A 23,995-nucleotide genomic window follows, 5' to 3' on the forward strand; every position below is an offset into this window, starting at 1 on the left:
AGGAAAAGTAGTGTAAAAGTAATAGTTTCAAAACTACTTAAAGTATAAAAGTAAAATTAATGTAAGGGGAAAAAATGAAACCATTAAGAACAAAAGCAAAAGTCCAGTAGTGCACTACTCCCATCCTCCCTCCTCCCCAAAACACATTTTTCTAAAAGCCATATTGACTATAACGTTCTATGAAATATAAAATGTTAATGTTGATAATATAATTTGGGATGCACTAGGCTCCCTAGTGTTTCAGCTGCATATATGCCCATTGTAAATGAATGAATATCACATACATTAGGATGTAAATATATATTAAAGAAGCTTAGTTGGACGGGAGTTTGTCTGGAGATTGCTCTTGAGTCTCTACCCGGATCATCTTCATACTAGGCTACATACGTCTGCTATGTTCTTGCTGGAATGTGTGTGTTGGGGGCGGGACGTGTGCAGGTGTGATGGATCACAGTATAAACCAATAGAGAGTCGGAATGGTATATGTTTATACTTCTCTACATCCAATCACAATAAGATTCACTGAATCAGACTCTGGATGGAGGAGAGATTTATCTGGATAGGGGTTTTATTGAACGATGAGAAGCCAGGATAAAAACGAAGCTGAAATTAAATAGGAGCAACAAGGCTATTTTTAATATTTTTAAAATGTACGGAGTAGAAAGTTATTAGAAAGATTATTGTGTGAAAATGTAAAAATAAATATTTCAGTAAAGTATAGATAATCAATCAGTATTTGTACTTCATTACTTGGCACCTCATTACTTGAGAGTGTAGAACAGTGAGTGGTTAAACATGGTGTTTAAAAACTCCAGCAGCACTGCTGCTGTATGTGATCCACTAACTGTACCATCAGCTCAACACACACCAACACCTCATGCACCACCACCATGCTAATCAATGCTAATCACTGCAGTACTGAGAATAAAAAAGGACCCAACACCCAAATAATAAAAAAAAATAAAATAAATAATAATAATAATAATAATAATAATAATAATAATAATAATACTAATAGCTGCTCTGTAGTGTTTTTTTTTACCCTATGGGGTTCTTTGAATTGAGTATTGAAGAACAAGAGGGTGAAAGAAGGATAATAATTATAAAGTATACAGAGTTACAGATACAGAACTACAGTCTGTAATTATTATAAAACTACAAAATGGCCTAAAAGCTAAAAATGGATTATGGGTGTAGAAACAAGAAGGTGTTCATAATGGTATGCTTGATTATTGTACAAGCTAGAAAAAATAAATTAAATAAAAAAAAATTAAATTAAATAAAAGCAAAATCCCCTTTACTAAACACAGCATTACTCAACCAGCTCAATTTTTCTTTCTCTCTTTCTCTCTTTTACTCGTTCACTCTCTCACTTTTATCAGTAGCACATTGTCATCGCTTGTATATTTGCCATCCAGATCCTTTACCGAAACTCTTAAAGTGGTCCGAAGTTTCTTTATAAATTAGTTAGTTAGTTAGTTTGTTTGTATTTTTCCGAAAACATCTCCAAAAAAAAAAAAAAAAAAAACAGGAAAAGTTAAAAACACAATCACGTCCCCAAAACATACAGATTTTTAGTCCAGGGAACTGGTGGGACGCGAACCGATGCCCTTTGTACAGCGATTGTGTAAAATATACAGTATAAACGACTATAAGCGACAGTTACTTCTGCGAGCGTTCACGTAATATATGTATATATATTACGTGATATATTTCTCGTAAGCTGAAAACACAGCCGGCTACTGCGGTTCGTTTGTATTTTTTTGTTGAGTGTCACTATTCGTATTATTGTCATTATTGTTTACCGTACGAAAGCTGGATGTGTCCGAAAAGCGTATATATATATATATTTTTTATCCACCATAACTAACTGTACATGTGCGGCTACGGAATTTACACCTAGTTTTTTCGTTTTTTTTTTTTTTAAGAAAAAATAAGCACCATGTTAGAACCAGTGAGACTGGCTCTTAAAAAACTTCATTGCACACTCATAAAAAATGCGTTATTATATTTATAGATATAAATTTTGTCTTTAAAACTGTAAATTAGTCGTTTTGTTGTTATAAGGGAGCTGGTTTAGTCACTGTGTGTGTGTGTAGATACGGTTAGCTAGTACAGTTCTCTCTGTACAGTTCATAGCTTATCACGTTAGCTTAGCCTGGATAAATCTTCTACATCGCTCTGTTCCTGGTCCCAGTCTGGATCTGCTTCTTTCCTGATGCCTATATTAGGATCTGGCATGTATAAACCTTCTGATTGGTCCCTAGAAACTGGTGGGTGGGGCTTAAACCATAAGCTATACGATGCTTCTGAGCTCTTTTGCTTTTGCCGTTTGACTCAGAACAGCAGTTCTCTTTTACCATGACTCATCATGATGAATTCACTAATGTTTTATAAAGGAAATATTTCAATTAAAACAATGAAAAGCCTATTAATCCAACAGTACACTCATTTATGTGGTTGTTTCAGTCAAACTCATTCTATGGATGGTTCTCAAAGCTTGGGACTGGAACTGTAAAAAAAAAAGTAGAGCTGCACAATATATTGTTTGTTAATAATCATTGTAAAGATTTTACTGAAAATATTAAGTTATAAAGCCTTTTTAGGTACTCAAAAGTGGCAATAAGCTTAAAAGTCATGTGCCCCAAAACAGCTCTTAGCATGGAAGCATAGACTCTCTTTATGAGTCAGTGGTTTTAATGTTATGGCTAACTGATGTACACATAATTATTCAAAGTAAAGCCAATGGAGGTATAAAGATCCATGAAAAATGACTATATATGGTACTATATATCAGAGAGAGGGTTTCTTTATCTTTAAGTCAGAGAATCGTATTTCATTACATACATATAATATATAAAACTCTTTATAATCCTCATAAAATGCAGAATCACCGGTGGTTCCTGGACATTCTTTTCAACTGGTATCACTTCGAAACAACTACTTTTCACTGCTTTTACTGTTTTAATGTGCATATTTATAGTTTATTTTTGATCTGAAATATTAAAATCACTGACAATCTGAACATTATTAGTGGTTTAGAGCAACATTATTTTGCATCATTATACTATAACTATAGGTGCATCTTTAAAAATGAGAATATCAATGAAAAGTTACTTTATTTTAGTAATTCAGTTCAGTTTGGAGAGACATTTCTGTCATCTGCTGGTGTTGATCCACTGTGTTTTATTATCAAGTCTAAAGTCAGTGCAGTTTTGTTTTCCCACAAAATCTTACAGCACTTCATGCTGAACCTCTGCTACTGACAACTTTTATAGAGATGAGGATTTCATTTTCCAGCAGGACTTGGCACACTGCCAAACACACACTGCCAAAAGTACCAATTGGTCTTATTATATAATATTCAAATTTTCTGAGACACTGAATTTTTGGGTTTTCATTGGCTGTAAGCCATAATCATCAACAATAAAAGAAATACATGCTTAAAATATATCACTCTGTGTGTAATACATCCATATAATATATGAGTTTCAAATTTTCAACTGAATTAATGATATAAAGTAACTTTTTTTAATAATAATGCATCTGTATATAACCACAATGGTCATGTTTAATCCATATTGTGCAGCTCTACTTTTTAAAAAAGTGGTAAAAACAACAATTTAAAACAATTTGAGTTCCATTTATCACTGTGAGCAAACAGTCAAGACCTTAAAAGGTCATTGAGATGATCTTGCATGAACTCGAATATATATATATATATATATATATATATATATATATATATATATATATATTTTTTTTTTTATCATGCCCTTCGATTCTTTTCTCTTGAGCTTATTTTCTAAAAGAATAATTTGCTTATTTTTTGCCCCAAACTATTGTCTGATAACATCCACACCGCACATACCTTTTCATAAAACCCTCCATTTAAATCATTTAAACTGGAAAACTGGAAAAGGGACCCAAAGCATCTCTCTCACACCACCGACCGCATCCCGCTTACGGCTCACGACGATCGCTGACTACAAAAGCGTCCCATTTTTTTTTTGTGAAATAAGAGCGTGTTGGATGTTTTGCATATCAGCGCTGGGTTTGATTGTTCTTCCTTTGAAACGATAGTAAGAAATAGTGCGAATAGTTTGCTTTGCGGTTTTTTTTTTTATACAAACCAATTAGACACACTATTCAGGTTTTTTTTAGGTAGTGTAGCCCTTGGAAAAACGTCCTCTCGTGCCTCGGCTTTTGTCCCCCAAAAATCCTCCGGTAATGAAAGTAGTATGATTGCTACAGACATACAATATAAACAAGACGTCGTTTCTGATTTGTTTTTTTTTTTTCTTCTTCTTTTAATTGCATTTTTCTCTCTCTCTCTCTCTCTTTTTTCTGTACTCTGAAAGAACGTGGACGTGTTGTGTCCGGATCGGTTAAATAGAAACAGAAATGCCTCGGTAATTAAATGCAGATTGTATTTAGGTATTCAGAGGCAAGGACATTACCGTGTCTATCTCTTTCTTTGTTTCAGTGTGTGTGTGTGTGTGTGTGTGTGTGTGTACACGTGTGTGTGTGTGTGTGTGTGTACTTTAGCATTATTTATACACTTGTACATGTGCACTATAGCTTTACCAAAGAAACATATGGCTTCATATCCATAGTAGGAACATAGTCAGCATTGTCTTTGGGGGGCGAGGAGCTGCGGGCTGAAGTCCTCCTCGGCAGGCTGGCTACGGACAATGCTACCCTCTGCTCTTTCTCTCTTTCTTTCTCTCTCTTTCTCTTTTTCGCTCTCTTTTTCTCTTTCTTTTCTCTGTCCGGCGGTGCGAGCTGAGCTTTACAATAGCATTAATCCCTCTAACTGTGTGCATAGCGGGCGAGCTGGCCGTCCTGGGCTCTTCTCTCTCTTTATCTCTCTCTTTCTTTCTCTGGCTCTACCTTTTCCCGCTCTCTCTCTTTTTTTCCGAGAGCTTGGTGTCCTCGCATCTTCTCTTTTACCCCTCTTTCTTTCTTTCTTTCTTTCTTCCATTCACCCCCAGTTTCCTGTCTTCTTCTGCTCATCCGCTGCCAGTCACTTCTTGTGAAAGTAAATGATGTGCGTCAGGCCCGACTCCACCTTTGGTATCTGGTCGCTGATGATCTCCACCAGCATCTCGGGGAACTCCACCTTCAGAGCCTGGGACTCGCGGAAGGTGTAGAAGCAGAAGTCCAGCAGGTTCCCCACCAGCTGCCCAGCATGGAGGAGGCAGAGGGGAGGAGAGGAGAGGAGAGGAGAGGGGGGTTAGATTGGAAAGTGAATTAATTTTTTAATAATCTACAGTATGATTCATTCATTCATTCATTTAGGCACTTGTAGGAATTTCAGTAAAGAAAAAGCGGTAACACTTTCTATGAGTGTCATCTTTATTAGACTCTATTACCACATTTATAACATATTATAATGCATTCATAAGGCATTATAAACATGGCTATAAATATTTATAAAAATGCATAACCCATTATGACTTCTGATCATAATACATTATAAGCTGTGTTTATAATAAATATGTTAAAATAGTATATATCTATCATTAATAATCTAGTCCCACAATGAAAGTCTGGCACTTTACTTACAGCGCACAAAGACCTGTTATAATACATTATAATTGACAATAACTACTATTATATTCAAGACAAGATTAATTAATAAGTATATAAAAATATATTTATAGGATTACTGAGGGTGTGTTTATAAGTTGGAAGCTGTTTTAGTCATGATACAGATGGTCTACAAGCTGGGACTGAGTTTCTTGGTATTGACGTATAACATGTTATAAACACTACAGCTATTAATGCATTATAATCACAGTTCATGATGCATAATAAACATGGCTATGATGAATTATACATTTTTATAAATTTGTATAGCCATGTTTATAATGCCTTATAAATGCATTATAATGTGTTATGAGTATGTTTATAGAGTCTTATAGAGATGACATTAATAGAAAGTGTTACCGAAAAAGCTTCTTATCTGTGAAGTAAGTGTTTATTAGCTCAGTAAAACCCATTACAGCATTACAATAAATACAAACAACGCATGGCATTTTGACTAACTGTCAAAGCGTTGTAAATAATTGATCATTGAGGAATGCATTAAACTCTACAAAGTAAAAACAAGAACAGAACAGAACAGAACAAAAAACACTTCTTTCGTTCTTACATCGTGCATGGCGTCCAGTAGCTTGGTGAGCTGGAAGAAACGCTGCCAAGTTTGGCCTGAGTTGTTGGTGGCCTTGCCCACCGAACGCCTCAGCTCCTTAATGTAGTTCACCCTCATCTCCTCGAACGCCGCGTGGTTCTTCAGACCGTCTTTGGGCACTAAAATACAGAACACAATCACTTCTGTTAGAAATATAATTGTATATATCTCACAATTATGACACAGTCTATGACACAATTACTTTACAGTGTTAAGACTGTTGGACAATGAAACTGAAACACCTGTCGTTTTAGTGTGGGAGGTTTCATGGTTAAATTTGAGCAGCCTGGTGGCCAATCTTCATTAATTGCACATTGCACCAGTAAGAGCAGAGTGTGAAGGTACAAAATATTGCAATGCACACAACATTATAGGTGACATACCAGAGTTCAAAAGAGGACAAATTGTTGGTGCACGTCTTGCTGGTGCATCTGTGACCAAGACAGCAAGTCTTTGTGATGCATTAAGAGCCACGGTATCCAGGGTAATGTTAGCATACCACCAAGAAGGTCCAACCACATCCAACAGGATTAACTGTGGACGCTGTAAGAGGAAGCTGTCTGAAAGGAATGTTCGGGTGCTAACCCGGATTGTATCAAAAAACATAAAACCACGGCTGCTCAAATCACGGCAGAATTCAATGTGCACCTCAACTCTCCTGTTTCCACCAGAACTGTCTGTCACCACAATCAATTATTGTGGTCTAAAACCAGGTGTTTCAGTTTCATTTTCCAACCCCTGTAGGTTTTTTATATTTCCAGGAATTGAGATATTGGACAATATTTATACATACAGCTCTGGAAAAAATGAAGAGACCACTTCAGTTTTGGAATCAGTTTCTCTGATTTTGCTATTAATAGGTTTATGTTTGAGTAAAATGGACATTGCTGTTTTATTCTATAAACTACAGACAACATTTCTCCCAAATTCCAAATAAAAATATGCTAATTTAGAGCATTTATTTGCAGAAAATGAGAAATGGCTGAAAACAAAACAAAACAAAAAAAAAGACACAGAGCTTTCAGACCTCAAATAATGCAAAGAAAACAAGTTCATATTCATAAAGTTTTAAGAGTACAGAAATCAATATTTGGTGGAATAACCCTGGTTCAATTTTCATGCATCTTGCATGTTCTCCTCCACCAGTCTTACACACTGCTTTTGGATAACTTCAAGCAGTTCAGTTTGGTTTGATGGCTTGAGATCACCCAGCTTCCTCTTGATTATATTCCAGAGGTTTTCAATTTGGTAAAATCAAAGAAACTCATAATTTTTAAACACACGCAAACAGGAGAACTGGAAACATGGAAACTCCACACAGATAGGGACTTGAACCCAAGACCTCAGTGCTGGGAGGCGAACGCGCTAACCACTAAGCCACTATCCCACCCAAACAGTGCAAGCAAAGGAAATTTAATGTTGTTTAACAAAACAAGTATGACTTCAATCATTTTCTTGATTTATATGTAATTCGTCTTTGGCAGGATGTAGGTTAATTATGTAGTTAAAGTAGTTAATTGAGACGTGAGCTATTAAACCCTTCTCCTGCTGATTTGGTTTAGGGAGAAATGGAACAGCAACAGTTGTTCAGGACGGATGGAGTGATGTAAGCTCGGTCTGTAGAGGACAAGTGAGTTTATGGAGCGGTGCCAATCACCAACGACATTCAGGCTGTGGTGAGCTGATTAAGAAGCACCTCGTCTCCGCGCCCCTCCGCACTCACTACTCAATCTCACCAGGGCCGGTCCCCGTCCTGCATGCTGCACAGCTACACTCCGTCATTGTTGCCGGCAGTGGAACAGATTTCGTTACCAGCTGATTGTCCTCCTTCTGACCTTTATCCTCCTCTGCTGCTACTGCTGCTATTGCTATACTGCTCTCTGGATCTTAAAGAAATACTCCAGCATTATTTTAAACCTTAATGAAGCTAATTTTCATATTATACCCTTACTAAAAGCTTATTTAATTGTATCTAAACTCTATATCTAAAATATTATTAAATAAAGGCATTACAAAAATAATAATTTAATTTAATTACATGTATTGATTAACTCAGTGGCGTGCAGTGAATATAGTGGGTACCCCTTCTGCAAACACCCCCCATACCCCCCCCCCCACCCCGCCACTGGCCCACCGACAGATAGGTACAGTCATATGAAAAAGTTTGGGCACCCCTATTAATCTTAATCATTTTTAGTTCTAAATATTTGGGTGTTTGCAACAGCCGTTTCAGTTTGATATATCTAATAACTGATGGACACAGTAATATTTCAGGATTGAAATGAGGTTTATTGTACTAACAGAAAATGTGCAATATGCATTAAACCGGTGCAAAAGTATGGGCACCCTTATCATTTTATTGATTTGAATACTCCTAACTACTTTTTACTGACTTACTGAAGCACAAAATTGGTTTGGTAACCTCATTGAGCTTTGAACTTCATAGCCAGGTGTATCCAATCATGAGAAAATGTATTTAAGGCGGACAATTGCAAGTTGTTCTCCTATTTGAATCTCCTCTGAAGAGTGGCATCATGGGCTCATCAAAACAACTCTCAAATGATCTAAAAACAAAGATTGTTCAACATAGTTGTTCAGGGGAAGGATATAAAAAGTTGTCTCAGAGATTTAACCTGTCAGTTTCCACTGTGAAGAACATAGTAAGGAAATGGAAGACCACAGGGACAGTTCTTGTTAAGCCCAGAAGTGGCAGGCCAAGAAAAATAATAGAAAGGCAGAGAAGAAGAATGGTGAGAACAGTCAAGGACAATCCACAGACCACCTCCAAAGAGCTGCAGCATCATCTTGCTGCAGATGGTGTCACTGTGCATCGGTCAACAATACAGCGCACTTTACACAAGGAGAAGCTGTATGGGAGAGTCATGCGAAAGAAGCCATTTCTGCAAGCACGCCACAAACAGAGTCACCTGAGGTATGCAAAAGCACACTGATTCTAAATTAATCACATGTGTTCACATTTTAACATTGTGTCACGAAGTGACCCAGGCAGGGAGACGAGGAAAGCGGACACAAGTGCAGGTAAGGACTAAATAAATAATAATTTAATAAATAAGTAACAAATAAGCAAAGAAACAAGGAACGAGTAACACTAAACAAAGAAACATAAATAACCAATAACCAAAACAAACGAGCGATAATAATAAACAAACCAAACAGGGCAGGGAAATATAAACAAGGAACTAGGGAACACGGAAATAAACAGGAAACTAGAAACATAAAACTAGATATAAACACAGAGACTAAGGCGTGAGGAACAGAGGCAATGAAACACAGAGAAACGCTGAGAGACAAAACGACATGGGAAGGTGCAAAGACCGACAGAGGACAAAGTGGCAGAGGAGGGCTATTTATAGTAACAGGAAACACTAAAATTAGAAACACCTGGGGAAGGGGCGGAGCTACAAATGAGACACACATGGAAAAGTACTGAGACAGGAGACACAGGGGAGCACAGGTCACGTGGGGAAGACATAGAGACACGAGACGAGGCCAATATGTGACAGAAGCCTCCCCCTAAACGCGCAGCTCCCGAGGCGCATAAAAACGAACCCCGGGGGCTGGCGGCAGGGAGAGGCCGGGGAAAACAGGAGTCGAGACCGGGGACCGAAACGGAGACAGGACAGAGGACAGAGACTGGATGGGAGACTGAACGGGAGACGGAGACTGGACGGGGAACTGGACAGGAGACGGAGACTGGACAGGGGACGGAGACTGGACAGGGAACGGAGACTGGACGGGTAACTGGACAGGAGACGGAGACTGGACGGGACTAGACATGGGAACAGGGACGAGGACATTAACAGGGACAGAAACAAACACGGTGACTGGGACAGGAACGGAGAAACCACCAGGGACAGGAACCGGAACAAACACAGACACGGGGACCAAGACAGGGAGAGACACAGGGACCAAAAACATGGGTGGGTGCCCAGGACTGGCAAAAGTCTGTGGGGAAGTCCAAGGAGCCAGCCTGGGCACAGTTCTGGAGTGAAAGTCCGGAATTCGTATTCATAATGTATTATAAATGCATTCATAATGCATTATATGACATGCACAATACCATAATGACTGTAATAAGTCTGATGTATGATAACTCATAAGTACTTACAGCGGCATTTATAACACATTATAAACTACAAGCATAAAGGTTTATAAAGAAAGGGCTTATAATGCCTTATAATATCTGTTCATAAGAACATTGTACAATGTAGTGTTGTAATGCACTATAACACAGATTTGATATGTTTTGGTATAATGCATTATAATATGCAGTAGGGCTGCAGCTATCGATTCTTTTTGTAATCGGGTACTCTACTGAAAAATCGATTTGATTAATCGAGTAATCGGATAAAACATTTTTTTTGTTAAAGAGCAATTAAAAAGGAATTTTACTCAATAATGAATGACCAATTGGTTTCCTTTTTTAGATAAGTTATATTTTTTAATTCACAACATTTCCAAATTGCAAATACAAATAAATAAAACACAATAAATAAATAAATACCACAATAAAAAAAAAATTAATTACATTACTTTCACATTTGGATTTCTTGTAAATAACAAATATAGGGTATAAATCAATAAAAAAGGCATAAACATCGTCTTTGTGTTGTGCATCTTAGCTTCTGAGACGTTGTCAGTTCTGCCAGTGTTGGATCAGTGTGCTGCATTCTTTTACCACCAAGCCGCTTCTCCAAAATATATCAGGACCTGTGCAATAATTGTGACACACAAGTATTACAAATGTTGCTTTTTTCTTTATTTATATGTTGGACTATTTGGGTCTAATTACATCACTAAGACTAATAACTCTAATAATAAGTTCATGGCCGTGCATTTATTAAGATTGACACCTATCGCATTGGGGCACATTAGACACTAGTGGTAATCAATATTTTACCCAATAAATAAGAGACACACTTCCTTTTATGAACAACAGTGTTGATACTTTTTTGTCTCACTGGCCAAATGTACTCTTAGATGAAGAAATCAAGCATTTAGTTTCCAGCCAAAGTAACTTCAGTTTAGCTAACTTTTAACATTTTTATTGTTTATATTCTGAACTGCACAGCGCTGTGTTTACTGTTTACATAAAGCCTGTATGAACTCTGTTCTAATAAACTAACCACACATTATAGACAGTGCTTCTATTAATTCACACTCCAAAGCGCTGTCGTTTTGTTATTAATTCACATTAATGTTAATCTCATTGATTTATTATAAGTTATATTTACCTGCTCTCTCGGCGTCCTCGCGTCTCGGGTGTCCTCGGCTCAGATGGTGCAGCATTAAAACGCGCTGTTTTGGCACTGCACCGAGTACAGGTCACAGTTCGAACATAAAATGCTTTTATTCCTTTAAAATCGCTGGTTTCTCTCGCCACTTCCATTTTTGCCGCTGCTCAAACCTCCGTCTCCTTGTTCCCGGGCAGGGTGACGTAACGCTGAGCGCGTTGTCAAAATAAAAGTCGTGAAAATACAGCGCGCTGAGTTTATTAATTAAATAAACGATTACTCGAGGCACAGAAAATTAATCGATCAATTTTGTGAATCGAGTTACTCGATTTACTCGAGTCATCGTTTCACCCCTAATATGCAGCTATGATTTCTCAAATTAATTTATATAATTGCGTAACACATTATAAAGCCTTATATACAGTCACTACTGTCAAGACATTATAGTGAGGCATAATGAAATTTACTTCATGTTTAAAAAGCACTTCACTTAAAGTCAGTAATAACTGTATGTATATATAAGGCTTTATAATGTGTTACGCACTTATATATAAAAGCTTAATTTGAGAAATCATTGCTGCATATTATAATGCATAATACCAAAATATATCAAATATGTGTTATAGTGCATTACAACACTACATTGTACAATGTTCTTATGAAAAGATATTATATTAAGCCCTTTCTTTATAAACCCTTATACTTGTAGTTTATAATGTGTTATGGATGTGCTTTAAGTACTTATGCGTTATTATACAGACTTATTACATTCATTATAAGGTATTATGCATGTCATATAATGTATTATAAATGCATTTATAATACATTATGAATACAGGGTTCCTAGGAAGTGTTACCGAAATACTTTGTTACCTTACTTGAGTGGAAATTTTGGGTATCTGTACTTTAGTGGAGTAATTATTTTTTAGACGACTTTTTACTTCTAATCCTTAATTTTTTACGCAGTTATCGGTACTTTCTACTCATTGCATTTAAAATTAAAAATAGCCTCTTTACTCCTATTTCATTTTGGCTTGATTGCTTGAAGCTTGTGGTTGGATAACAAGTATAGGTACCACTTTAAAATAAGACTACCTTTATAAAGGGTTTATAAATGGTTTACAATTAGTTTATTGATGGTTACTAATGAGGTTGTAAATGCCTTAAAAATCATTAATAATCAGTTATAACACATTTCTAGAAAGGGCAACAATATAGATGGCTGTGGGCTCACTATTTGACAAACAACAGGTCATTGTTGCCCTTTCTACGTATGTGTTATAACTGATTTTAATTATTTTTAAGGCATTTACAACCTAATTAGTAACCCTTATTAAACTAATTGTAAACCATTTATAAACCCTTTATAAAGGTAATCTTATTTTAAAGTGGTACCCAAGTATAAACATATACCATTCAGACTGTCTATTGGTTTGTACTTGATCCATCCCACCTGCACGTCACGTCAAACTCCAGCAAGAACAAAACAGATGCATGTAGCCTCATGGAAAAGACTCGAGAGAAGTGGAGCGAAATGTCTCATTTAGAACTGAGCACCAGTGAGAAAGTTGGTCGCAAGGAAGACCCCAGTTATGCGTCTCCAGCTGCAGCGAGAGGCTTGGGAAGGGTTGGCTGAGCTGCAGCTCAGCTGTTAAGATACGAACGCGCCAAAGTCAGAGCTCACCTGCCTCTTAAAGGGAATGATGAGCAACTGGCACTCTGATTGGTTTATTTTACGTTACACCCAAAATTAAACCCATAAAGGAATTATTTTTACATTTTTAATTGTAATTTTTTTTTATTTTTTTTATTTTTCCCCATTCTCTCCCAATTTATTTATCCAATTGTCCCACCCCTTTTTGTGCGTCCCTATCACCGGTGGTACCTGTGACCCTTTGGAGGATGCGGACGCGCACACGCCTCCTCCGACACATGTGAAGTCAATCACAGGAGGAAAGCACAGCGGATAGGTTCCGATTCATCCGCTCACAGACGCCCCGTGCCGCCCAGCGCCACCTTTAAGTGTGTTGGGGAAAGAGCACCATCTACCCACCTGGAGGGAGCAGGACCAATTTTGCTCCCTCTGACCGCCGGAAGCTTGATGGCAAAGCTGCATGAGCGAGGGTTCGAACCTGCGACCTCCCGCTCATAGTGGCAGCACTTTAGACTGCTGCACCACCCGGCCCCCCCTGAATTGTAAAAATTTTGAACTGGACAGTTGGTGAAGATCCTTCACTTTGTTAAGTGAATCTGCAGTGATTCAGGGTTAGCTGGGAAACCGTGGAGCTGCTGACAGTGGAACAGTGTTCCCGGAGAGGAGGAACAAATCCATTTCTTACGATGACGACGCAGATTAGCCTGGTGTAATGGCCCTACTTTCCATTCAGCACTGGTCTAAATGCCAGCCGGCGGCTAATGAGGCTGCAGGATGTGGGTCAGTGGGAGAGAAGAACGGAGGGAAGAGAGGGAGCAGAGCTTTAACACTTTCCTGTCAATCAGCTCAGAGAGATTAAGAGAGCATCACGCACCTGGATTAGGGGCGTGCCGGTGTCTCTTTGGTATCGTGAGGACGCGAAAAATACACCTTGCTCGGCTCAAAACGCACAAAAGGCATGAACTAATTCCCTTAATTAATGCACTGTAATTTCATGTAAATGACTGATTGACTGGACGGATGAATAGATGGATGGGTGGGTGGGGGAATGGGTGGATGAATGAATAAATTAATGAATCAATAAATGCATGGATGTATGAATAAGTGGATGGATGAATTAATGAATTAATGAATTAGTGAATGAATGAATTAATTAATTGATGAATAAATAAATTAATGAGTGAATACATGGATGGACGGATGGATAAATGAATTAATGAATTAATGAGTGAATAAATGGATGAATGAATGAATGAATAAATAAATAAATGAATGAATGAATTGATTAATGAATGACTTAATGAGTGAATACATGGATGGATGGATGGATGGATGAATGAATGAATGGATGAATGAATAAATGAATGAATAAATGGATGAATGAATGAATGGATGGATGAATGAATGAATGAATGAATAAATGAATGAATAAATGGATGGATGGATGAATGAATGAATGGATGGATTGATGGATGGGTAGGTGAATGGATGAGTGAATAGGTGTTTTTCTATATTTATTAAGCTATAATAATAATAATAATAATAATAATATCTGAGAACAAACAAGAAAACATGGTCATGTGAAAATCTACAGGGCCAAGAAAACCTTAATAATGCTCCAAATATTTCCTCTGGTCAAAGCTAACTCTCTCTCTCTCTCTCTCTCTCTCTCTCTCTCTCAGAGAGATTAAGAGAGCATCACATACCTGGATTATGGGCATGTCGGTGTCTCTTTGGTATCGCGAGGGAACAAAAAATACACCTTGAAAGGCTCAAAACGCACAAAAGGCATGAACTAATTCCCTTAATTAATGCACTGTAATTTCATGTAAATTAATGATTGACTGGATGGATGAATGGATGGATGGATGGATGAATGGATGGATGGATGGATGGATGGGTGGGCGGGGGAATGGGTGGATGAATGAATAAATTTATGAATCAATAAATGCATGGATGTATGAATGAATGAATGAATGAATGAATGAATTAATTAATTAATTAAGTAATGAGTGAATTAATGGATGGATGAATGAATGAATAAAGGGATGGATGGATGAATGAATGAATGGATGGATTGATGGATGGGTAGGTGAATGGATGGGTGAATAGGTGTTGTTCTATATTTATTAAGCTATAATAATAATATTTGAGAAGAAACAAGAAAACAAGTTCTTGTGAGAATCTACAGGGCCAAGAAAACCTTAATAATGCTCCAAATATTTCCTCTGGTCAAAGCTTTCTCTCTCTCTCTCTCTCTCTCTCTCTCTCTCTCTCTCTCTCTGCCAAACACTATCATTGAACACATTTTAACCCCTCATGCTCTAAATAATAGTAATGGAGGGTGTAAAAGAGTGTTGCTGAATTATTTTATTATTTATTATTCACACACAGCACCCAAAGCTTTAAATGCGTTAATTACCATACTCCACTGATGTACAGTAGCTTCCCTCTCTGTAGCCATGCTAGTGTTTCAGACACAGCCTTCCTGACTTAATAATTAGAGTCACTGATTGGTCCAGATATTCAACCTGCTAGAAATTTATTGGGAATCACATCGCACATTCCCTGATTGCATTCTTTATTAGTTCACAAACTGTGACCAGTGTTTTGTGGCTAAATAAGAACCTTAAAAAATACTGTTAAGAAAAACAATTAACTAACTAATCAAATAACTATCAGTATATTAATCAATTTAAATGATTGGTCGATAATAAAAGAGTGATCAGATTCAGCCCTTCTCTCCTGTCACTTTTCTTTTAAAGCCTGAAGCACACAGCGAGCACACGCTAGCCATGCCAATCACAACCTCCTCCTCCTCTCCTCCAGGCCACTCTCCTTGAAGAGCCGCCGCTGCCGTTTGAGGGAAGTGGGGGAAAACACTGGCTCTTGGAGCGCTGCCCGTGGCTTGGCTGGATTTTATTAAGTACAGCAGGGCTCGCTGGAAGGGCTCCAGAGGATCAGGCAGTGGCAGCAGATGCCGAAAGCTCGCCCATACCAAAACTCCAGCTCAGGGCTCGCCTCACTTTCTCACAGTGTCAGAAACAGCAGTGTGTCAGAAACACTTTCTAATGAGTGACAATCATCATTTTCTGTTAGCCAATTTGTCATAGAATAAACATTATATATATATTTATAGGTTTATGTTTAAGTAAAATGATCATTGTTGTTTTATTCTATAAACTACAGACAACATTTCTCCCAAATTCCAAATAAAAATATTGTCATTTAGAGCATTTATTTGAAGTAATTGAAAAATGGCTGAAATAACAAAAAAAAAAAGATGCAGAGCTTTCAGACCTCAAATAATGAAAAAAAAAAAAAAAGTTCATATTCATAAAGTTTTAAGAGTTCAAAATTCCATATTTGGTGTAATAACCCTGTTTTTTAATCACAATTTTCATGCATCTTGGCATCATTTTCTCCTCCACCAGTCTTACACACTACTTTTAGATAATGTTATGCTACTCACTCCTGGTGCAAAAATTCAAGCAGTTCAGTTTGGTTTGATGGCTTGTAATGATCCATGTTCCTCTTGACTATATTCCAGAGGTTTTTAACTTGGTAAAACCAAAGAAACTCATCATTTTACATGGTTTCTTATTTTTTTAGAGCTGTATATAAAGGAGAACATACCAAGATCCATGAAAACTGTGATTAAAATCAGGGTTATTCCACCAAATATTGATTTCTGAACTCTTCAAACTTTATGAAAATGAACTTTTTTTTTTTTTGCATTATTTGAGGTCTGAAAGCTCTGCATTTTTTTTTAGAAATAATTATTTCAGCCATTTCTCATTTTCTGCAAATAAATGCTCTAAATAACAATATTTTTATTTGGAATTTGGGAGAAATGTTGTCCGAGATTAAAAGATTAATATGAGACAAAAGATCAACATGTGACTGGCAGGTGTGTTTTGTTGCCCAGGTGTGTCCTGATACATTAATTGTTTACACAATAAACAGCGCTCAGTTTCAGATTTGGGTTTTATCTGTGCAGACTGTGCATTTATAGATAGAGGAGTAACTAACATGAAAACCAGAGAGCTGTGAGAGTCTATGGGTGAAAACCAAGTAAATGTCAATCTGAGACAAGATGGAAAATCAATCAGAACCATTAGAGCAAAAATATTGTTCATAGCCAGAACAACTGTTTAGAATGTCCTGAAGAAGAAAGTCGTCACTGGTGTACTAAATAACAGGGGATGAATCAGTCAGATATTTAGACAGCGATTTCACTAATACCTGTACCATGTACAGGGGTTGGACAATGAAACTGAAACACCTGGTTTTAGACCACAATAAATTATTGTCTCAACGGACAGTTCTGGAGAGTTAGGTGCACATTGAATTCTGCCGTGATTTGATCAGCCGTGGTTTTATGTTTTTTAGATACAATCCGGTTTAGCACCCGAACATCCCTTTCAGACAGCTTCTTCTTGCATCCACAGTTAATCCTGTTGGATGTGTCCTTCTTGGTGGTATGCTGACATTACCCTGGATACTGTAGCTCTTGATGCACACAAAGACTTGCTGTCTCGGTCACAGATGCTCCAGCAAGACGTGCACCAACAATTTGTCCTCTTTTGAACTCTGGTATGTCACCCATAATGTTGTGTGCATTGCAATATTTAGAGCAGAACTGTGCTCTTACCCTGCTAATTGAACCTTCACACTCTGCTCTTACTGGTGCAATGTGCAAATAATGAAGATTGGCCACCAGGCTGCTCCAATTTAGCCATGAAACCTCCCACACTAAAATGACAGGTGTTTCAGTTTCATTGTCCAACCCCTGTATTTTTGATTGATTTCACAAATGTCCAGAGTGGCTCAGAGATTAATCCCATCTAGTAATTTAAAAACAGGATACTGACCTGTGCTGAGGAGCAGCAGAACCTTCATGGCGAGGAACTCCTCGTAGGTGAGCTGCAGCCGGACGAACTCCTGACTGACCTGCTTCATACTCACACACAGCTCATACATCGCCGACTGCTGCATGCGCTCCCTGCAGACAAACCACAGACAGGACCGTTAGCATTAGCATCAGAAGCTAAAAACACAAACACATCCATCAAATACACAACATTACCCCTTTTAGAAATAGTGTAGACCTGTGGAACTGCTACTGTGTCATACTATCCAGGATGGGGGTAGCAAAATACTGATATATTTAATTATAGCAAAATTGTGTTTAGCAATACTGTATCATTTTTTTTACAACAGGGCGCGGAGTGGTCCATTGGTCTAAAGTGCTGCCACTATAATCACAAGACCGCTGGTTCGAATAACGGTCATGCAGCTTGCCATCAGCCGCCGGAGCCCTGAGAGAGCACAACTGGCCTTGCGCTCTCTGGGTGGGTACAGTAGATGGTGCTCTTCCTTTCCCCTCATCACTCCTAGGGTGATGTGGATTTGCACAAGGCTGCATCTGTGAGCTGATGTATCAGAAACGAGTCGTTGCGATTTCTTCCGAGCGTTAGCGCTGTGATGCTACTCGGCAATGCTGCATCAGCAGCAGTTCAAAAAGAGGTCTTCACCTCCTTGTGTTGAGGCATCACTAGTGATGGAGGATATACAGCTGAGATAAATTAGGAGAAAATGGGGAAAATTTAGAAATAAAAAAATAAAAACACAGTATTGATAATAACTATTAGTTTACGTATCCAGATCGGCATCAGGCAGTGATTTATCCTGTGTTGTATTTAAACCACGCCCACTAGGTAGCACTGTTGTACTCTGTCTTCTGATCATACTGTTCTTATTGGAAGAAAAATTCTCTTTTAAAAAGATTTTTTTTTTTTGCATTTGATGATATATTTCTAAACTATGATAATAGCAGGGTTGAGCGATACTGTAAAAATGATAAAATCTCAATATTCTTCCAATATATGAGCAATTTTCTAATATGATTTCAAATTTTTAGTTTATGTCTCAACTACAAAAAATATTTTATTCTTTTTTTAATATTTTTTTGTAATAGTAACAAACTGCCCCATTTAGAGACAAATATGCTGTAATATACTATTGTGATTTTTAACACTATTTATACTGGAAATCAAAACCATGGAAGCATAAAAGTACTTGTATAAAACCAATATAGTCGAGTCCCACTAAACTATACAGCTCTGGAAAAAATTAAGAGACCATTTAAGTTTCTGAATCAGTTTCTCTGATTTTGCTATTTATAGGTTTATGTTTGAGTAAAATGAACATCGTTGTTTTATTCTATAAACTACAGACAACATTTTCAGAGCTTTTAGACCTCAAATAATGCAATTAAAACAAGTTCATATTCATAAAGTTCAGAAATCAATATTTGGATAACTTTATGCCTTTACCCCTGCTGCAAAAATTCAAGCAGTTCAGCTTGGTTTGATGGCTTGTGATCATCCATCTTCCTCTTGATTATATTCCAGAGGTTTTCAGTTTGGTAAAATGAAAGAAACTCATATTTTTTAGGTGATCTCTTATTGCCTTCCAGAGCTTTATATACATGTTATATCTCAGTTAAGGAAAAGTGCAAAATATGAAAATCACTGCCTCATTTAAGAGTTTTGGGGTGCACTTTACGATAAGTGTATGTTAATTAACAGTACCTACAACAGAATATCTCAACTTATTACCAATAATTGACATTATTAACAATCACAACATTTTATTGTTTTAATTCATTATTTTTACAGCATTAAAATTGAGTAATTTTAGAAAAGTTTAATAATGTCTCAATCAGTTTTTATTTGAGACATAACTAAACCATTTAACAATGTTTATTAATGTCATAAGCATACCTGTCAAGTCTCCCGTTTTGGCCTGGAAACTACCGTATTTTACTCCTCTTTCCCGCCGTCCTCACGTATTAGTATTTTCCCGTAAATTTCACGTATTATATTAAAATAAAAAACTATATATTATTGAGGAGACATGGCACTGACCGCTCTGTGTCTCTTAACCAATCGTGGAGCCGGTTCAAGGAGAAAGTCCCGCCTTTCAGGAGAAACAGGCAATCAGCTTGCAAAGGAGGGTCAGTGTGGGGAAGCCCAGGCAGCCCAGAAGTTCAGGCAGCTCGTCGGAGCAGCTGATGTTAAAACAGATCTGGATATACAGCGATTTTTCTTAAAGAAAGGTAACGGTAGGCTAATCATAGAAACTGTGATGAGATTTTTCTGATAGCTGCTTAAAAATACTCGTCTCCGAAATAAAACACACAGATTAAACCTTTTAAAATAAAAAAATTACAGCCTGTGACTCAGTTTAACTAGAAATGTGGCGAGGACCTAAATTAACTAAACTGATCAGGGGTGGAGTGATCAAAAGATTCATTTTGCAGAATTTGTGCACCCTTTGTTCAATTTTAAATCCATTAAATAAATTAAAAATATATAATAGAAAAGAGTGCATTTATGCCAAAAAGACATGAAATCTTAACTTTTTAAAAATATCTAGAAAAGGGTTTTTAATTTGGCTGTATTAAAAGAATGACATATGCAGGAATGTCCACAACATTTCAGATTCTGATAATCTAATTGTAATGTGTAAGTGGTTCACTTGTGGTTATTTTAGATTTTTTTGTAAACCTGTCTTAAAATGTAAGGGATACTGAACCTTCGTTGGGCTGGTGGGACGGCTTTAAGCGGACAGAAGAAAAATATCCCTTATTTTTAAATCTAAAACTTGACAGGTATGCATAAGTACTTTGTGTTATCTGTGATACATACTGTAAAGTGTTCATTTATCAACTAACCCCCCAGCATTAATCATAACCCCTGTTTTATGATGTATACTGTATCATATCAGCAGCTTCCTGTCAATACACAGCTCTACCACCCAGAGAGTGAACGCTAGCTAATAGCATGCAGCGTTTCCAGGCCTGTTTGGCTCTTGTAATGCAATAAAACGCTCCTGCACAGAACTGCAGACACATGTTCCTGTGTAATACAGATGTATACAAACACAAATCTCTCAGCCAGAAGAAGAAAAAAAACGCTGTGTTTCGCCTTAAAGTTCGTTCAGCTTAAAAGGATCAGCTACAATATCTCCACACAAACGCGTATCAGAGCAAAGCAGCACAACAGCTCCCCGAGTCTGAGGAGGAACAGAATGAAGGAGGGAACAGTGGAGGAGCAGACGAGGGAAATGTGCAGGCCAGATGAAGCTGCGGAGCTGGAGGGAATTATGGGTTTTGGAAGCGGCCGTGCTTTTAAATCACTGTTGTGTTGACAAAAAAATAATCAAACGCCAGCCCTGTGGGCCGACTTAAAAGAGCCAGAGTTCACATGTGATTCTGCAGGACCAAGCACAACACACACACACACACTGACAATACACACACTCGCGCTCTGCCTTCAGCTCTGTGTGTGTGTGTGTGTGTGTGTGCTGACTTCTGTAAAGAGACGTTTGACTTTTTGGAATATTCACATTTGGCTTCTGATATAAAAGTTAAAGTTGTATCGGGACGTTTTCCAAGTATCTCCAATTTTAGTTTACATCATATAATTTTTCAGTCAAAAATTAAACGCACCTTAAATTTAGTGTCTTTTTCATCATTTCAAAAATTTCTACATTTTCTACATTGTAGTTTAATACTAAAATCATAGTATAATCACTATACATGACTATATAGACACTATACATGACTATATACTATGTATATACTCGACATGACTATATACTATATACACACTATACACAACTATATACTATATATATATATACTATACACACCTATGACGAAAAACATCTTGCTTAGATGGCAGCTTTGCACATCTTGGCATTTTCCTGGAATTCAGGCTTTCAGTTAACAGCTGTGCTGAACTGTGCATCAGTTGTAAAGTTGAGAAGTGGTGGAGTTACAGGTATACAGTGAATTCTAATCCATATTATATGAGAAGCAAGAACTACTTAACTAAGTAAAGAAAAAAGTATTTGCAGTCCAGTTGCAGCGACCATCAAAAATGTTATGATGAAACTGGAGATAAAGAGTAAGAGTTTCCTTAGTTGCAGTGGATAAGTTAATCAGAGTTACCAGCCTAGTAGTAACCTTTTAGTTACTACATGATTCCTTATGAAAAAAAAGAATAATATATATATATATATAATTAGAATTTGTGTCGTTTTTTTTAATTATTCACATTTGTGGCTTTACATCAGCTCTATAATATACAGCTCTGGATAAAACAAATAGGAGAGCACTTAAAAATTATGAGTTTCTTTGATTTTACCAAATTGAAAACCTCTGGAATATCAAACCAAACTGAACTGCTTGAATTTTTGCACCAGGAGTAAAGCAGCATAAAGTTATCCAAAAGCAGTGTGTAAGACTGGTGGAGGAGAACATGATGCCAAGATGCATAAAAAATCTAATTAAAAATCAGGGTTATTCCATCAAATATTGATTTTTGAACTCTTAAAACTTTATGAATAGGAACTTGTTTTCTTTGCATTATTTGAGGTCTGACAACTCATTTTTTGCATCTTTTTTGTTATTTCAGCATTTTGTTATTTGTCATTTTCTGCAAATAAATGCTTTAAATAACAACATTTTTATTTGGAATTTGGTAGAAATGTTTTCCATAGTTTATAGAATAAAACAACAATGTTCATTTTACTCAAACATAAACCTACAAATAGCAAAATCAGAGAAACTGATTCAGGTGAATAGTGTCAGAGAAGCACATTTTTAGAAGCATGCTGAAAAAGATTTCACTTTCCCATTCTTTTCCCTTCTCTGATTACAGTTTATGATTTATGCTTCCCACGTCTGCGTATGAACGATTATATAAACTTAGTCTAGCAGCACAGGCTCAGATTCTGCAGACTCACTGCTGGAACCAGGCATTGTGCACAGGGTGAGCAGAGTGAGCAGAGTGAACTGAGTAAACCATCTGATTGGTTGCTGTGGTGGAACTGGCTCTTATTCGTCCCCTCCTCATATGCTCAGTCTTTTTTAGACATACATAATTCATGTTTGTTTACACTAAACCCAGTGTAAACATCTGTAAACATGAGTCCCGTTCCTTTATGCATCAATCAAATCCAAACACACTGCTGAGGAGTTTGTCAGCCTGTGTTTAGGAGAGTGGGAGTGCTGATCTACAGCCTGTTCCTGTCATCATACATACATAAATAACACGCCAATCAGATCCTAGATCAGCTCTCCTAGTTTAGCGGCTTGAAGACTCCCTTTAAACTTTAAGGGGAAAGTTTCCTGAACAGGTTTTAAAGGAGAACTCTGGTGTAAAATGGACTTTTGTTGTAGTAAAACATGATAAAAAGTACTCACCTTTGATAAATAGCACACCTTCGTTCTTATACAGCATTCTGAAATCCGGACATTTGAACAGTTTGTCCAAACACCCTTCAGACTGGGTGATATGGGACATTATTTTCCCTGATAAATCGCTTTTTACACTGTTTTCTAACTCAAAGTAGCTCCACACCTCCTTACTAGAATCTGGAGAGCCCTGACATTTAAAACGAGGCATTAATAACTTAAAAAGTGCACAAGAAGCTTATTAAAAACCACTGTTTACATCCCATAATGCTCTGAGCTCCGAGCTCCGAGCGCGCCATATTTGTATTGATAATGTTATAGACATTTATATACATAGATTCCGCATAGCCTGCCTCCTGGCATTGGATGCTACGCTATGCAGAGTCTATGTATATATATATATGTCTATGTCATTATCAGTACAGTGATGGCGGCGCTCAGAGCTAAAGCTAGCATTATAGGATGTAATTATGTGGTTTTTAATAAGCTTCTTCTGCACTTTTTAAGTTATTAATGCCTCATTTTAAATGTCAGGGCTCTCGGATTCTGTGGAGCTACTTTGAGCTGGATAACGGTGGGAACAATGATTTATCAGGGAAAATTATGCCCCGTATCACCCA

The 23,995-nt window shown here is 37.2% G+C and overlaps 1 protein-coding gene across 1 annotated transcript in view; it reads right to left on the reverse strand.

Moving 5' to 3' along the window:
- Positions 1–3,540: 3,540 nt before the first annotated feature.
- Positions 3,541–23,995, reverse strand: part of nr3c2 (nuclear receptor subfamily 3, group C, member 2) — a 194,108-nt gene continuing 173,653 nt past the window's right edge. The window contains exons 7-9 of the mRNA XM_049481378.1: positions 17,980–18,110; positions 6,158–6,315; positions 3,541–5,182 (exon numbers count right to left, since the gene is read on the reverse strand). Coding sequence (XP_049337335.1) covers positions 5,027–5,182; positions 6,158–6,315; positions 17,980–18,110 — 445 coding nt within the window. The 3' untranslated portion in view covers positions 3,541–5,026. The remainder of the gene's footprint in view (positions 5,183–6,157; positions 6,316–17,979; positions 18,111–23,995) is intronic.

Source organism: Astyanax mexicanus, chromosome 7 (genome assembly GCF_023375975.1).
Source record: "Astyanax mexicanus isolate ESR-SI-001 chromosome 7, AstMex3_surface, whole genome shotgun sequence".
Taxonomy (NCBI): Eukaryota; Metazoa; Chordata; class Actinopteri; order Characiformes; family Acestrorhamphidae; genus Astyanax; species Astyanax mexicanus.